Consider the following 18661-nt stretch of genomic DNA (forward strand, 5'->3'; position numbering starts at 1 on the left):
GATATTCTTTTACTGCTATTAATTAAAGAAAAAAATATATCTTTCGATACTTCGGTATTTTAAACTCCATTAATGAGAATCAATTATTTTACATTGGATAGATTTTTGATATGAACTTTTATGATTTTTGTTTTATTTATTTTGTTTCTCAATTTTCACTTAATTTTTTATACGATTTCTTCTTTTCTTTTTTTGATATTTTGTCTGATTTTTCATGTTTTTAAATAAGTGTTTTTATTAATGTAACGTATTTATTTTGTATATTTAATTTGGAATTTTTCCCTTTTTTTTATGTTTTTCCAGTATTGAAATTTCCATTTTATTTTCATTCCTTAAATGTTCTGTTTTTTTTTGAAGAAATACTTCTTTTTCATCTCATTTTTTTTAAATTTTGATTTTGTCATTTAAGTTCTAATATTCTCTTTGAGATTTAGTTCCTGATTTTTTTGTTATTTGAATTAACTTTTATTCAAAGTTTTTTTTCATTTCATATCACTTTTCCTGCTGTCATTTTTTTCAATATCTATTAAAATTTTGACATTTTCTTCTATGTTCATTTTATTTAGTTTTTTTTCATATTTTGCTCATTCATTTCTTTTACGTTATTATTCGATAATAATTTCTTTCACTGATAGACAATCGATTTCTTATTTAACTAGACTTTTAAGTCACTTTTGTAGAGCCCTTTTTCTTTAAAATAGCCTTTTTGGAGTTTGTGATTTTCGTACTTGAATGACGCAAGCGTTAGTTTTTAAATTAAGATATAAATTTAAAAAACAGATTAGAAAAAAAGAGATCCCGATATCACATTGTTTTAAAATATAAATGATTCAAAATGTATTTCAAATAGTTGTAGCCATTGACAGTTATTTAGGAAATACGTCCAAACAAATGTTTATTTGTTGAAAAGAAAATATATTATATTGGAAGTTCAATTTTTGTGGTATAAAAATGAAAGCCTAAGTATAGAGCTTACAAAATTAATGTGGTTTTCCTACAGTATTGATGATATTGCGGTAATTATTTCAAGTAAAACGATGCATATTCATAAACTAACATATATTCTTATATATAACGTAATAGAAAATTTAACAATAAACATTTAAGCATTTAATTAAATATTCAAACATTTCTTTTTTATGCTTAGTTTTAATTAATCATATTTGTAATATTTTAATTAATTTTTTTTGTCTGTCTATTATTACACACATTTGACAATAATTTCTTTCATTATTGAACTCCATCAATTTCTATGTTTCATTAGACGAAACAGAAATACTGCTGACGTATAAAACGATTTTTCTAGTCTACAACATCTTAAAGGGTGTCATGACCCCAAACTCGATTTTTCAAAAAAATTACTTTGAAAAATACCTCATTTTAACGTAAACCAAATGCAAGAAATCTCGTATCAATCCGCCAAATTTATAATTTTTCTTCTAAAATCGAAGAGAAAAGAAATAGAATTTAGTGTAAATGTATTCAAGAAAAACCACTTCGAACGCAATTTTCTTAGATTGAGTTATTGAGCTTGTACGTAAGACAACACTGCAAAAAAAAAAACTTCTGAAATTTTGCAGAAATATTTATTCGACACGTGTTTTCGAAATGAGTTTGCGATTTAGCAATTGATAAATGGGAATAATTTTTTTTTAAAAACTGTTGAATTCAGATTTTAGAAATTTATCCTACTTTGGAAGCTTTAAAAAAATCATAAAATTCTAATCATATACCCAAGTTCGACGATCATTTGACTTACACATGTCGTATAAACATTTCTGCAAAATTTCAGATATTTTTGTTTTTTTTAAATTTAAAAACCGCTAAAATCTGAGAAAATCGCGTTCGAAGCGTTTTCTCTTGTATGCATTTATGCTATTACAAATACAAACAAAAAGACCACAACAGGCAAATTGCCCAACGAGGTGGCTGAAAAAAGATGTGCATAAAAAATATGGATGTCATATATAATGATAATACAATAACCCAATATAAAAGCATATATCACGAACGCCGCTGTGGTGGTCGAGTGGTTATAGTGACGGACTCGCGATGCGAGGATCCGGGTTCGAACCCCACAGTGGTGGTCGGCTGAAGTTGGTTTTCTGTGGTTCCCAACTTCAAGGCGCAAATGCGAGCCGATCTCCCCGTTAAAAAGTCTCGCCACAGAGAGCAACAGTCCTACAACGATAAATCATTCAATCATAACACTTCACTCATTGTTAGAAAAACTGGTGGCAGATGGCAGCACTACACATAACAAACATTACACAGAAACAAACTTTACATCAGGTTGCACTACACGTACACGCACATTCCCGCATGTACTGATTCGTTGGGGGGTTCCGCGGGGGGGGGGGCATTTGTGGTGTAGCAGTAGTAGGTAGGGCCTCCAAAAAATGGCTCGGGGATCCATGATGTTCTTAAGTCAGCCACCTCGTTGGGCAATTTGCCTGTTGTGGCGTTGTATTTGTATTTGAAAGAAAAACCTAATAAATATATTGTCTTTTAGGGATCATACGAAATCTGTTAAAATACGTTTTCCTACCAGCCGCCATTACCAGACGTAAGGCCCGGTGCGAAAATAATAGCGGGAAAGGGGGAAATTTCGGGGCGTCAAAAATGTTTATCATCCATTTGCCCCAATTTTATCTATTTTACGTGTGTGTGTGTGGGTGGGGTGGGGGGAATCGCCATCAATTATTTCAGAATATACGGAAATGCTAAAAAATATCCATACAAAAAAAAATTTAAAACCCACAATTAACACAAAAATTGATGAAAATTTAGCACTGAAGGCAATTTTTAACAAAAATGAGAGGAACAATTCCCGAAACTAATGAAAATTTTAAAGTTGATGAATTAAAAATAATTGAAAGCAAATTCCAGCAGTAATGGAAATTCAGAATTAATGAAAGAAATTGATTAAAATTCAGAATTAATGAAAGAAATTGATTAAAATTCAGAATTAATGAAAGAAATTGATTAAAATTCAGAATTAATGAAAGAAATTGATTAAAATTCAGAATTAATGAAAGAAATTGATTAAAATTCAGAATTAATGAAAGAAATTGATTAAAATTCAGAATTAATGAAAGAAATTGATTAAAATTCAGAATTAATGAAAGAAATTGATTAAAATTCGGAATTAACGGATGTGATAATTCCAGTAGTGATGGAAATTGAGAATTAATAGAAGTGATAATTCCAGATTCAAAATTAATGCAAAAAATACTTTCAGAAGTGGTGAAAGCGTTCAATAATTTCCCGTGAATGCCCCACAAAGCGCGGGGCCCGGCGTGACAGCACCTGTCGCACACCCCTAAGGGCGGCTCAATTTCTACGTACCATATGGCTTCAGGAAAAAAAATTATAATTTTTCTAATTACTTTTTGAGGATCTCTGTGAATGTCAAATTCCTTTATACCATTATATCTGGCGTAATATTTTCCTTAAAAATTGTATTTAAATAACCATCATTTTTTTTAACCAATGGCCTTTTGAATAAAAAATTTTCATCTCCTTCCTCTAGAACCCATAGCCACCGGATAACGATATTATCATACGCAAAATTTAACATCTCATTAACCCCACGACTAATCTAATCAATTTCATACTCTACCAATAACTAACAAAGGTTAACACACAAGAAGGAGAATTGGGAGAAACGAGAAATATAGCAAAAAAAAAAAAAAAAAAAGCCGGAATGATGTTATTCGTTGTTTCGCAAAAAGATATCCGACTATTATGCGCCAAATCTTGCGCGACGTACACCAAAATCCGGCTTCTCTCTCTCCATGTCTCTGCATTCGAAGGTGGAGTTTTGTTGGTGGGGTTTGGTAGGCGTCATCATAAAGATCGCTTATTGATTGAGTAGGAAGAAGCTGAAATCCGGATGGAAGAACGTGTGTGGATGGAGAGAGAGATGTTGGCCACACATCGATGAAGTGGCAAGGATGGCATGGCAGAGGAACACATCCGGAAGGAGCAGCAGCACAAGAGAACAAACTGGATGGTAAAGCATGAGGCTGGGGGAAGAATGGAAAACGGGAAGTGATGGTACACCAGCTGCCACACACACTTATACCCCCCTTTTTTCCATTCCGCACACAACTCCTATCTATCCATTTCCCACACTCTTCTGACTCTTTTTCCTATCCCGTTCCTTTTTTTTTTTTCCTGCGGTTGCCGGCTCAATTGCTCCGGCAGAAAAACCGACAAAGCGATCGCAAATACCGAGTGAGAGCAAAAAGAAATCAACTGAAAGCGACCAGAAGTAATATATATATATATAAAAGAAGTACAAAGAGCGAGAGGAAATTAGAAGAGAGAGGGTCTAACGTCAACAGAGCCGAAACATTTCCGATTCATCCTGATAACAATTCTAAGCGAGTTGTTGTTGTTGTTGTTATTCGTGATAAGAGCAATTGGTCATCCTTCGAGTGTTGTTTTTTCCCCTTTATCCTAGAATCTTGAATGACTTTTATGTGAATAGCAAAACAATACCGGAATAGAATCGATTCCAACTGAACATTCATCTAAATATTGTAGTAAATTGCGATCTATGGTTACACCGTCTTCACTAGGCTTTTAATGTTACTTTTCAGATTTTTATTTGTAAGCTGATGTGTTGGTGTTCAGAATGCATAGGTACTGAATTTAAATATTTTGTTTATCAGTAAATTAAGGATTATGTTGTCCCGTACGATTTGAGGGTTTTCTTGTAGGATTTTGAGCGGGGGGGGGGGGTGTAAGCTTTACGGTTTACGGAAAATTCACCGCACGATTCACCGAGAGCAGTTCAAAATACGAGCCAGTGAGCCAGTAAGTGAGCGAAGAATGACCGAGTGAGTCAGTAATTGATACAGTTGTTAGTGAATGAGTGGCATAGTTTTAGTGTTGGTGAATGAGCGAATGACAGAGTGAGTGACCAGGTGATTGAGTGTGTAACAGAGTGGGCAACCTAGTGAGTTGATGATAGAGTGAATGACAAAGTGAGCGAACTACTAGCTAAGTGACCTAGGGAGTTACCTGGAGATAAAGTGAGTGACTAGCCTACTGACAAAATGATCGACTGACATTGTGAGTGAGTGAGTGACTTGGTAAGTAAGTGAATGACCTAGGGAGTGAGTGATTGACTTAGTGAGTGAGTGATATAATGAGCGGCCTAGTGAGCGAGTGATAGAATCGGCTACGTAGTGATTGATTGAGTTTGGTGAGTGTGCGAGAGCAAGCTAGCTTTAGTGAAAGGCCAGTTTCACTCATCCATTCACTCCCTCAATCGCTTATTCATTCACTCATTCAGTGAATTGTCGGTGAATTTTCCGGATAAGCTTTTTTTTTTCTTAACCTCAGGATATTTTTGGGCAGTTTAAAAATCGGTTCTTAAGGAATTTAATTGATTTAAAGGCAGAAAAATAATTGGCCTTTCGCCACAGTGGTATCAGTGAAAAAATTTCCCTACAATGAATTTTGAAGAAAGTGAAACAAATAAAACTGGAATGGTCCAATGTCTGGTCAGCATGTTGAAATTGATAAACATGACAACGTATTTCACGGATTTCCTTGTAAATGACTAAAGGTAAAATGGGGGCCTTAAAATTATCTATTTTTCAAGACCGTAGCCCTTTGGAAAAATGTCCCACACACAGTGAATACCGATCTCCAACTAGTTTCATGAATGCTTATAAATCATTATTTTATGGGATTTTTTAAAACCGTTACTATGTTTTGAGTGACCAGTTTTGTGTTATTTTTGCGATTTTTGACTTCGTCATTTGCTGTTAAAGATCATCCAATCCGATACATATATTCGGGGGTGAAATTCCCGGAACTTTAAACTTTGGAAACCATCATAATAACGATTCATAATCTTCATAAATAGTTCTACAAGTTTTCACCGACATTAATTCCATTGAAAATAACAATATAAAACCTCTCATAACGGGCAATCACCGTTAGCACATAACTCTCATTAACGGAAAATTTTTCGGTCTCATGGCTGTCCGTTATCGAGAGGTTCCGCTGTAGTAGCAGCAAGTGCCTCTAAAATGCAACTTTTTATCTTCCGTACTGAACATCTTGTGAAAATACTTTAAACAGATTGCGATAAAAGTCATACTGGACATCTCAGTAAGCTTTTAACTTCTTCGTGTCTTCTTCGTGTTGTTATTAAATGTTTGGTTTAATGTTATATAGAAAGACACATCAAAGCTGAACATACTCATAAAGAAAGTGTCCAGAACTTTTGGGAAGATTCAATATCTTGATTTCTTTGAATTCTGCTTCAGAAAGAGTAGGAGTGATCCTGAAGACAAAAATCTTGATCCAGTTTTCCTGTGATGTGTGTATGTTGTATGTGAGTCTGTTTGGCCGGCATCAGACATACAAATCAAAGCCAGAGTAATAGAACCACCTACCTAATACGGTATCAGTATGAAATCAGTATTCAAGAGTGGTTCGATCACAAAGTATCTGGAAAATTAGCCCAGCTCAGCTTAAGTATGTTTTAAAAGACAAATTTTTCTTTGCTAACCTTTCATGTTAATTTGTACTGAACAGTTGTTGTAAATTAACTGATTAACTACAGTTTCATGAGGCAAAATAGCAATCACAATTGTATTTGTATGCTGCTTTGGTTAACAACGCTTATTCAGAAGAGATACGATCACTAGCGTAAATTTGATTGCCATGATGTTGGTGCTGTCTCTCAATATAACGATAATCCCTATACAACACTATTTTTACTTAGGTCTGCACAACATCATTATATAGAGATATCAAAATATGACTAAAAATACTCGTATTAATGTTTTTATAGAAATAAATTATGTTATTCCTACGAGATGGGTCAATTTACTAGTATGGTGGTACTAGTATGATTGCCGATGAGTAGTTACGTATCCTGAGTTTTTTTTCAGTGACAAGGCAACTTTTCATTCGAGAGCCAGAGTGAATAGACATAACTGTAACGATTCGGGGGATCAGCAAATACTCATACAGCCTAGACGGGGGGCCCTTCAACCGTTAACACTGTGCGGACGGACCAAATTTGACACTTTTATGAGTCCCTCGGTTGTGTTACACACACAGTTCACCAAAGAGCTCCGCGGGCAATGTTTTTAACACCCCTGGTCTAGGCAGTATGAGGATTTGCTGATCCCCGAATTCATAACTTGCCACTCAAATCAAAGAGTGTCTCGTCATTGAAAATCACCATCTATCAAAAACTTGGGATACGTTACTACTCTCATCGGCAATTAAGCTGGTAATACGATGTAATTGACTTTTCGCAAATTATTCAGTTACGAATTTAACCAATTAACTCATTTCCACCCTGTATCGATGAGCCCCTTCTATTGGACTGGAAGGTATCAATCGATGTGGAGGGGCACTTTCGGTGTGCCGCAAAGGTTTATTAAAGACTAGTGACACCAAAAATGGTTAGAAAGCCGCCAGATGAGAATGCCATTTGGTAAGTGTCGCAGAGTCTCAGAAATTTTTCAGGTATGGCGAACGAATGAAAAATTGTCGGAAATCCCCCGAAGTAGATTCTATCGGTATCCTTCAAATAATATAATGGCAAAAAAGAAGCAGTGCCTCTTGTATATACGGTTGGTGTATCCATAATATTTACTATACCTACCCCATCTCCGTGAAAGACCGCAAAGAGAGTGCGAAAACAACCGGTTAAAAGCAAAATGGGATGGAACCCCACAGCGCCTGAAACAGCGTAAAAAAGCAGCGGCAAGGAATGGAAGAGGGAGTTGCGCTGGATCAGTGGAGTGTTGATGAACCCATCGCCTTTTCTACATCACAACCACCTTCTAGTCATCCTCCTACCACTACTAAAGTTTTGGGATACTGGAGGTGGAGGGGTTGGAAAAAGGCTTTGGTGTTGGTGGTGCTGTGTTGGAAGTATGTGTGTGTGCTGTGCATTGAGCTGAGTCCTAGACTCTCTCTCTCTCTCTGTTCTTCTCCCACTACTACATCTGTGACTCTAAGCGAATAGAGTGTCTTGTGAGGCGCAAGAGCGAACAAAAAAAGACGAAGAAGCCTTGGAAAAGATGGTCGGGATGGTGTAGGAAAAGGATCCGTTTCCCTTGGCAACAACATCCCAAGCGCAGAAACGAGAATCCCGTGCAATTGACGATGGGTCTCCCTTCTCTTTCTCTATGTATGTGTGTGTGTGTGTATGGGTTTGGGCAAAAGGAGAATGAGGAGGAGATTCTCCATTGCCTCTTCACTTCTCTCTTGCCTGGTGACGTGTGTGTGGATGGGCAGGATGGAGGTATTATCCTGATTTGCTCCCGTGTTTAAGAACACCGTAAGTAGGGGTCGGACTCGAATTGCCGTGGGGGGACATTCCGGGTCACGAACTGCTAAACCCTGCCGTTCCCTTTTCGCCTTCCACCATCGGTCTAGTTCCGTGGATTTAAGCGTGACGCGTGGCTTCGAGAGTCATGTTCGGGCGAAAAGTCTGAATTTAAAATGAGGATGTCTTCCGGTGTGGTGTCTCATGGTGATGCGTATAAGCGAGTCGGATACTCGTTTTTTGGGCGAGTAAGAAATCTTATCAGTTATGACGTGCTGATTTTCTCAAACCCTTATAGGCAGCACTAGACGGAGTATTTGGCAACCTCGGGATTAGGCTAACTCATGCATGATGCTCAGCCCATAGCTCGACGGGCAGATGTGGCCCTTGGAGTCATCTGATGTGGTCCTTTACCGTAAACCTAATTTTGTGAAAATGAACTAAGCGACACAATTACAGATTACTTGAATAACCCGCGATGCAGTTCCAAATAACTCTAGTATATATTACGGGTCTTCCTTCTCTGTGTGTGTGTGTGTCGCTCTCTCTCTCTCTCTCTCTCTCTTTCTTTCTCTATACATGTGTGTATGTGTGTGTGTGTAGGTTTTGGCAAAAGGGGTAATGAGGAGAGGAGAGAGAGATTCACTTTTCTCTTGCCTGGTGACGTATATGTGTATGTGGGAAAGATGGAGGTATTATCCTGACTTGGTCCCGTGTTTAAGAACACCGTAAGTAGGGGGTCAGACTCGAATTGCCGTGGGGGTGGGGAGGGAGCATTCCGGGTCACGAACTGCAAAATTTTGCCGTTCCCTTTCCGCCTTCCACCATCGGTCTAGTTCCGTGGATTTAAGCTTGACGTGTGGCTTCGAGAGTCATGTTCTGCAGAAAAATCTGCATTTAAAATTGGGATAACTTCGGCGTCTTATGATACTGCGTATAAACGAGTCGGATACTCATCTCTGGTGAGTAAGAAATTGGATCAGATGGTGCACTGATTTTCTTAATATAGCGGCATTCTACGAGAGAGTTAGTGTAGGCTGTAGAGAGAGAGAGAGAAAAAGAGAGAGGCATTCGTTGTGTGTGTGTGGGGTGTGTTAGAATCATTAGTCTGTTACCCGGCATTGGATGAGCTGGATGTGCGTGCATAAGTGTAGGATTTGGAATGCGGGATCCACTGCTCGGTGGAGTTTATTGGACTTCGGATGGTGGTTGAGCCAACATTTGCCACACCGCATCTTCAATGGGATAATTGAAAATTCTCTTTGGGAATATTACCCATAAAGTACGCACGTTTTTCTAGTACCCAGTACATATAGGGGTATTCTGTAATCCACTAACACCGGAAAAGCACTCGAAGCGCCAGTTGGAGAATATGTTCAAGAATGTCCTGAATATGTTTATATGAATGTTAATAAAGCTTCTCGAATAAATCAGACACCAAAAATAAAAATGAAAATTATGTTTAATTACAATGATCGAAATACCCATGAGTTTTACTATTCATTGGGAAGTTAGTGTCCTCTGTTGGCCCAACAGAAAATAAGAATAAAATAATTAAATGTATGTATTGAGACGACAACTTGAATACTTGGAGGCAAGTACCTATTCTCAAATGCATTTATCTTAACCTAATAACATAATCTTCATTAACTTCAAATGCTTTATTCGATACAGTATTATGTTTGTGTTGATGTGTATTTACATTTGACGTGTGAAGCGTTGTATTCAATTAAAGAAGGAAAAGTCATTGAAATGATCATATTAAGAGGAACATTAACATTGTCACAATGGGAGAAATTTTTGTGCAGGAGAATTTTACCCGTTATTCGATTAAGCGGAGCCGACTGTATTATATACTTGTCTAATTACGTAATGAGACATATATATATATATATATCAATTAAATCTTTGCGGTCCAGAGATACTTATAGCGCCTCTCCCTGCAGTGAGGTAGGCCCTAGGTGCTAGCTATAGTGCTGTTTGTATAGCTTGTAAGTATTTCCAAGAAGCCAAATTCACAGGGACCTTCCTGTGATCGTAATGGGTTGTTGTAACAATAAAGTACCGGTTGTGCCTGATGTCGATTCCCAGCTCGGCAATAAACCGCAAAAGGATTGAAAAGATTATTATTTTTTAAGTGATCAAAAAACAAGCCGGTAATGAAATGGAAAAAATAAAGTCCCTTCGATGACCAAACGGATAAATGGTCAACGTAAATTAACACCTAGTAAAAAGATATGAAGGATCATTAAATAATTCACGCACAAAAGTTGAATCCTAAGGATCAAATACAAGCGAAATTGTACAAATTGGTGTTTTCTTTCACCGAAGGATACCACACTTTAGAGAATATTTTACCAAATGGGAGAAGGGGAGCAGGAGACAGATAGGAGAGTGGCACATATCGTCTCCTCCATTTCCATTAGCAGCATCACTTCTCCCTTTAAGCCTCGATCCCATCAACTTGAAACGGAACACTTTTCTATCCAACACTTACTTCCTATTTACCCTGCAGCAAGCACAGCTCCTTCCTTAGCCTCCATACATACATAACAAGCGCCAAAAGAGTTCTCGAAAATTAACGGTTTTGCGTGATGACTCAGCTCTAAAATACGCTTCTAAACATTTTACATTTTCCCAAGGCCAAGAATACACTTTTGTGTGTGTGTATGCGAGTGAGAGAGAGAGAGAGGAAGAGCGAGGATTTGAGTTGTATCTGGTGGAGGAAAGGGTTAGTGGGCCATGGCCCCTTACTTGCCATCTCTCTCTCCCTGAGCTGGAAAAGCATATACCACTCTTGTTGGGCTGGGGGGATCCATAGAGAAGAGAGTGAGGAGCACACACAAGCTTTTCCGGCAGAAAAGAGATAAACCGGGATCATTAGAGCATACGTGGCCATTAGCACCGGAACATCGTCAGAAACAAGGGCCCGGCACCCAACTACCCCTTACCATCTCACACTTTCGATCTACTATGTAAAGAAAAAGGAGAAGGAGTAAGTGGTGAGAGGAACATAGGAACTGAAAGTGCACAGGAATAATAATAATAATAATAATAACGCCCCAAAAAAGGAGAACTTCTCTCAGGGATTTCGAGAAAACTAACGACTTGTTAGCAGTAAAGGCCACTTACCAGCAAGAAGTCTTGGAATTTGAGGGGGGGGGGGAGAGGGAGGGAAATTTCTATCTCTCTTAAATTTAAATTTTCTTCCATCCCCCTCTCCTTATATGCTAATAGTGATAATGATATGCATGAGTGAAAGTCTGCTGAAGAATTTTTTAAATACCTTGAATTTTTTTGGTATTTTTTCACTGGATATGGATTGATTCATTTCTTCACCTTGGAGCATCTCGAGAATACGAATGCATTGAATTTGATCAAGGAGAGTATGTGTGGGGAAAACACTATGCATACAAAACGATATTCGAAAGTGAAAATTTGGTGTGTAATGGCATGCAACGTGTGCGGCGTTTTGAGTAAATTATGATATTGAGCATTTGAAGAGAGTAGTTCTTGGTAAAGTGCTTAAGGAATAGACTGACCGTTCAATACACTATCAAAATTTTAATTTTTTTCTTACTACTGCTGCAGCAGCAAAAAAAAAAAAAAAAGCTCAAAATTTTCACACTGAAAATTTGAACTTGATTAAGAACCACTGACGATTGAGCTTCTTCTTGAACACGATGCTAAAACCGACATTATATTGTGAGACACGGTGACGTCCGTATTGACGTAAAAGGTAATATGTGCACAGCAAACGAAAAACTCGTCATGAAATGGAGCATTGAAATGCTCACCCTACAATCTAGACAAAGGACTCCATGACTTTCATTTAACAGTCTCTCCCCCCTCAAAAAGTATATGAGAAAACGTAGGTTGCCCCAGACGCAGAAGTGGAGGACATTGCAAAACATTAGTTGCTGTCAGAGCTGAAAGTCTCTTTTCAGAAGGACACGCACGGACTTCGGAAACAATGGAATCTCTTTCATCGGTGAGAGGACAAGAGTAGGGGGAATGAAGAGGAGAACACGGAAGCTGAAAGTGCACAGGAATAATAATAGTAATAATAATAATTACGCCCCACAAAAATTGACTTCTCTCAGGAATTTCAGGAAAACAAACGACTTGTTAGCAGTAAAGGACACTTACCAATAAGAAATTTTGAAATTTGAGGGGGAGGGAGGTAAAATTTCTATCACTCTTGAATTTAAATATTTCCTTCCATCCCTCCCTCCCTCAGTCCTTATATGCTAATAGTGATAATGATATGCATGAGCGAACGTCTCTGTTGAAGAATTTTTCAAATATCCTTGAATGTTTTTGGTATTTTTTCAGTGGATATGAATATTGATTGATCCATTGTTTAGTTGAACCGCTTCGTGAATACCAATGTTTTGAGTTTCATCAAGGGATTATGGTAAAAGTTAAGCATACTATACGATATTCGAAAGCGAAAATTTGGTGCGTCATGCAATGTGTATGATGTGTTATGCAAATTAAATCAGCATAGATAGATCGACGCTCGTTATAACGACCCCCTCCCCCCTCCATCCGGAAAAACACGGATGCTATATCGGGTTGCCTTGTACCGAAAAGAAAAAATATATAGAATATTAGTTACATGAAAATATATATATGCAATACTGTATTTAGGACATATCGTACCAGTCGTTGTATCGGAACGGTCGCTAGAATGCATGGTAAAATGCATAGGGAATAAGTAGACTGACTAACCTAGTTCACTCTCAAAATTTCCACTTGGTTGAGGATCGCTGATGATTGAGCTACTTGAACACGTTGCTACTATCAGCCATTATATTGTAACTCATGATGATGTCTGCATTCAGTAACATTCCTTATGTTGTTGTTGGGGGGGAGGGGAGAGTTCGTTAGTTTTTTTTTTTTCACGGTAATGTCCACATAGTAAACAACTACACTCATGAAATTTAGCACTGGAATACTCGCCACAGTCCGGGCCAATATAAGACTATAACTTTCACTTAACTGTCCCTCTACCTCAAAAAGTATATATAAGAAAACGTAGGTTGACCCAGATGTGGAAGTGAAGAGCATTGCAAAGCATTGGTTTCTCTCACAGCTGAAAGTCCCTTCTTGAGAAGGACATGCACGAACTTCGGAAACAATGGAATCTCTGTCATCGGTGAGAGGACAAGAGTAAGGGGGAATGAAGAGAACACAGAAGCTAAAAGTGCTCAGGAATAATAATAACGCCAGAAAAAAGAACTCGGAGATTTTGAGGAAAATTAAAGGCCACTTATATATATACCGGTAAGAAGTCTTGGAATTCGGGATTGGTGGGAGGGGGGATATAACTTCTCTATCTCTCTCTTAAATTCAAATTTTCTTCCATCCCTCCTGCCTATATGCTAATAGTGATAATGATATGCATGAGCGAATGTCTGCGGAAGAATTTTTAAGTATTCTTGAATTTTTTTGTTGGTATTTCTCCAATGGAGATGTGGGTATTGATTGATTCATTGCCTTTGTTTATCTCACCCCATGAATACGAATAAAACTTTCAAAGACTTGGTACATTTAAATGCGATTTGCAAAAAATAAATTCCCATGGGAGGATTTTTTTTGTTGAACAGGAAAGAGAGAAATTAGTTTAGATTTTTTGTCAATAGAGGGCGCTGCATAAAAACAAATAACGGTATAAGTAAGAGGCCTATAAAATGAGTGTACTGTTAACAGCTCATTTCTGAATTTTCCTGTTGCTGACATAAAAAAAAGTTTACATACTGATGTTGGTATTTTTGAATGAAGCACTATTATGAAGTTGTCTTACCTCTGCAACGGATCGCTGACTAACGTTTCGGACACAGGATAGATTGAAGAAGGGCTCGAGTCTAATCACCCTGATTTGCTTTCATGCAAGTGCCCTTTCGACATAAATTTGAATTAATTTTTTTTCGTGTACAAAAAAAAATATCCCTTTTGGTGAGAAAAAGTTGTTCACAAATATACCAACTCCCTCAATTTTTATGAATTTCTTAACGAATTTTACGAATTTATGGGATACACTCTGTGTTAGGTTTGATCAAGAGGCTACGGAAAAAATACTGCGTTATTCACAGAAAATTTGGTGTGTTGCGCCAAGCAATGAGTGTGATGTTAAGTGCAAATTAAATCAGCATGATACAGTCGATGTTCGTTATTAGACTTGGATAAAGAAGAAAAGGGACTACGAGATAGTAGTTATATGAAAACATTCGGTACATATCGTAACGGTCGCGGTACCGAGCTCGTCCGAGTGGTGCAGTGGTAAGATGCTTGTCTTCCACTATGAAGGTTATCGTCAAGGTCCATGGGTTCGAATCCGGGGGAGAACATCAGAAACAAGCTCTTTACTTACCTAGCCTGGGGCGACCACCGATAGATGGTGACTTCATTTCCACCCAACTCCACTGGTTGGAAATTGCCGTATGGTGATATATGAATGGAGTTGGTGAACGGTATAAAGTAGAGAGAGAGCTGGCCTCTGTATCGGAACGGTCACTATAATGCATAGTGGTTATAACGAGCGTCGACTGTGCTACGCATTTAAAGGAAGAAGAGTCTTTGGTAGATTCATAAAGAGTTTTTGAGGACCCGTGATGTCATCATGTGATCTACCACGGATATTGTACGCGTGTATTTTTTTTTTCTGTCCAGCGTGTCTCCTATACGTTAAAGGTTCCTCGGGAATATTAACGTGGGGGCGCGTTTAGTTTAATAAAGATTCATAGGGAGTAAATAGACTGACTATCTAGTTTACTCTGAAAATTTCACCTTGGTTAAGTACCAAAATGATGATTGAGCTTCTTAAATATGTTGCTTCATGAACAGTATAATGTAAGCATGCCCCCTCCCCTATCCTGCAACAGAGTCCTTGGACTGTGATCTTTGACAGGATCCGGAACAGATTTTTCCACGGGCCACTCACTCTATAGTAAATTTATAGAGTAAAAAAAAAAACAAAAAATAAAATAATAATTTATAGTTCGAGACTCCTCCAGGCTGGAGCCTCAGTCAGCATCAACCAGTGTAGGAGCCATGATTTAAAACGTGAACTACTTATTACACCAGACAATACATACAGCGTGATGCTAAAATCACAGGACAAGCTATAAGAAGGGATATAGATTGAAGACTCCTAAACAAACATTTTTGGTCATAGAATGTGCGGTCGAATCACAATAGTAAAGGCGGTAGAGAGTGTTTTTAGAGAGAGTGCTCAACAGCACTTCAACAAAAGCAAATATCATATTTTACGGATGAATTTGTTGCGATATGTGCTATCAACCATTCGAGGGTATATATGTGCCTTCGGATAGGAGATTGAAGTTTGTTTTTTATCTGGTGCTAGGACCATCAAGATTATGCTGCGCCAAACAATAATCAAGCGGTAGAATAAGTTGCGGTAGAATTTGCGTTACCTAGCTTGCACATTGAAAAGTCCTACCACATTACAATACCCTGCGCCCTCGAATGGTTAATAGCATACCTCATTTCAGCACTGATGTCATATAAAAATTTAGTTTTCTTAAATAACTTATTTTGAAGGAAGAATAAAGTAATCTTTTTTTAAATTTTAATTTTAATATCGTTTGCATGGACACGGTGAAGTTCAGAAACATGTAAGAAATTTTTTCTCATGAATTTTGTGGTTGATATGTATAAACTGAAGAGTGAAAAGGAAGAAAAAATTAGAAAAATCAATTGTGATCTTAATTCCGTGGGTAAAAGACAAAATAGCTTGAAAAAAAAAATCCATATTTTGTAACAAATCAGTGTAATTATCTAGTAATCTGAGTTTTGTGACGAATTCGGAAAAAAATTGTCCAACGTAAAAATTAATAAACATCTCAAGGAAGAAATTTTTACATTTGCAAATTCTATTTCAAATTTTGAAACATTCATTGAACATAAAATAGGTGTCCAAGACAAGTTTTGAATTAAATTTAAAAAATTCTGAAATGTATTTTACAGTGTTACGCATAATATGATCACTGTTGCTTATTGAATACAGAAAGTGTTCATCAAACTTTGGGACACGGACCAATTAGATCTCTCAGAGCTTCAAAGTATATGTTTTGTTCTATTGTCTATATTATTTGTGTTAATGTATTTGTGTGTGTGTTTTGTAATAAAAAAAAAAAGATTGAATACAACAATTGATTGATTCTACAACCCTATAATGATGTTTGCATCAACGACAAATCACATGTCGATGAGTTTAGGTTCGACCATCGATCGCTATTGATATGAATGGATCATTAAATTTAAAATGATGAATTTTTGGAATCTACTGTCACTTGTCATAATACTGAGAGTATATCTATCAGAAATGTTCATTGCCTCTCATGCTGCAGTGGCGTTGGCCAGAGGTAAGACACATTTTAGGGACGGAATTTATACTGAAAGCAGGTAGTAGCCATGGTTTTTAACGGGTGTGTCACGATGATTTCTGCTACCATCGAAGTAGCTCGAAATTAAGCAGGGGTGCCATGAAATATTTAATGTTTCGTAGAATGCCGCAAACATCAAAGTTTGTGAATTCCTGTTGTAGAGTATTTATTATTCATAAAAGCATCAAGTATTCTCATGCAGTTTTTACTTGAACTGCTTCTCAAATAAATCGATTGCCAAAAAAAAAAAAAAAAAAAAAAAAAAAAAATAGAACACATTGCAGGGCCATGGCCGTGACCCAGAAATTAATCATGGTCTAGGTCATGGCTCAGTAGCTCGGAAGCTTTCTACAGTTCACCAAACGCTATGAACGCTTTAGGCGATATTCTTAAAAAGTGGTTCTCAATCTGGAACCACATGGCCTGAGATAGTCTAAGAGGGGCCACGGGTTAAAATCAGTTAAAATTTGGGTCAAAGCAAGTAGTGAAGGAGAGGGGCACAGAGGGCTGTGAAGAAATAAATATTTCCAATTAGGAAAAAAAAACCGATTACTTTCAGAACCCAGCAGATCTGTCCATAAAACCAAGGCTATTTTAGCCCATGTGGGCATGGCCTGGGTCCCCAAAATATATGTCCGTAGAAGGGGAGGGGGGGGGGCTTTATGATGAGAACTGGTACGTTTCCTGTATAATTTGGCTCTTTGGAAAAGAATAATCACTCCCCCTTCTTCTTCTGGATACGTGCCTATAGTCCAGGGTTCCAGAGATCAATCTTTATATATAAAAAGACTACGTACACAAAAAAGACTAATTTTTCTTTTAACAGTTTAAGCCACTGGCATTCAAACATCAACACCAAAATTTACAGAAACACCTAATAACCACACGGAAAAGGTAAGGGAACCCCCAAGAGAGAAAATATAGTCAAAGGAGTACCATGAGCTAAAAAAATGTTGAGAAACATTGTTTTAAGACATATACGCAACACTTAATGAAGGGCACCCCCCGTTGTCTGTTACCTTTTTCTACAATAATCATACTATGCCTATTAACTGAGTCCTGGACAAATAGATGCATTAAAAAGGGTAAATAAGATTAGAGTATTAAAATCAGTGAGTATTTATTGTTAAAGTTGCGAACCAAACCTCCGAAATGCGGAGGCCCTGGAGTGCCCCCCCCCCACTCTTTCATAATAGTAAGAATCATACATTTTATCAAAAAAAAAAAATATTCCCATGAAATATTTTTGGGGCTCTTGCAAATTATCGATATAATCGTGCTATAATCGTCTAATCAGTTAAACAATTAGCCAAAACAAAAACAAAAAAAATCACTCACCGGGCATCGAGAAGCAATCACTTAGTCCGACGGGTCTCAGGTAGACCCCACCTGGATTGGCGGCGAAGAACTCGTTGAGTGACATGTCGTCGACCGTAAGGAGGCGGGGGCCCTCAATCGGTCCCTCCTCCTCCGGCGTCGAAAACTAACCTCCGACGATGACGATCCGATGACTGCTGCTGCTGTCGTTGATGTGCACCACCACCACCACCAACAACAACAATCCGATATAAAGACTATCGATACAAAATGCAAGAAAAACAAAAAAAAGGACAAATCTCTCTTCTTTTGAGAAAATATTGATCCTTCAAAAAAAAAAAATCACCTCGTGTTAAACATCAATGTCCAAAAAAAAAAAAAGTCTTATAATTTCTCAACGAGTATTTGGTCAATTCAAGTGTCCTCTTGGAATCATTCTCTTGAAAAAATTTTCATTCATTTTTCTACCACCGAGATGTCTAGTTGTAGAATGTTATTAGTTTACCGCACCGGAGACATGCTACATCCCACACTGGCACGAACATACTGCACACACACACACGCCACTATTGGATACAACACGCACACGGGTGTTATACATTTAATGCACACACACACA

The 18661-nt window shown here is 37.5% G+C and overlaps 1 protein-coding gene across 1 annotated transcript in view; it reads right to left on the reverse strand.

Moving 5' to 3' along the window:
* Positions 1-18234, reverse strand: part of LOC149081790 (uncharacterized) — a 118572-nt gene extending 100338 nt beyond the window's left edge. The window contains exon 1 of the mRNA XM_089235559.1: positions 18064-18234. Coding sequence (XP_089091685.1) covers positions 18064-18148 — 85 coding nt within the window. The 5' untranslated portion in view covers positions 18149-18234. The remainder of the gene's footprint in view (positions 1-18063) is intronic.
* Positions 18235-18661: the final 427 nt, after the last annotated feature.

Source organism: Pholcus phalangioides, unplaced genomic scaffold (assembly GCF_987345545.1).
Source record: "Pholcus phalangioides strain wild (caught in Gottingen) unplaced genomic scaffold, Ppha-v1.0 ptg000009l_1, whole genome shotgun sequence".
Lineage (NCBI taxonomy): Eukaryota > Metazoa > Arthropoda > Arachnida > Araneae > Pholcidae > Pholcus > Pholcus phalangioides.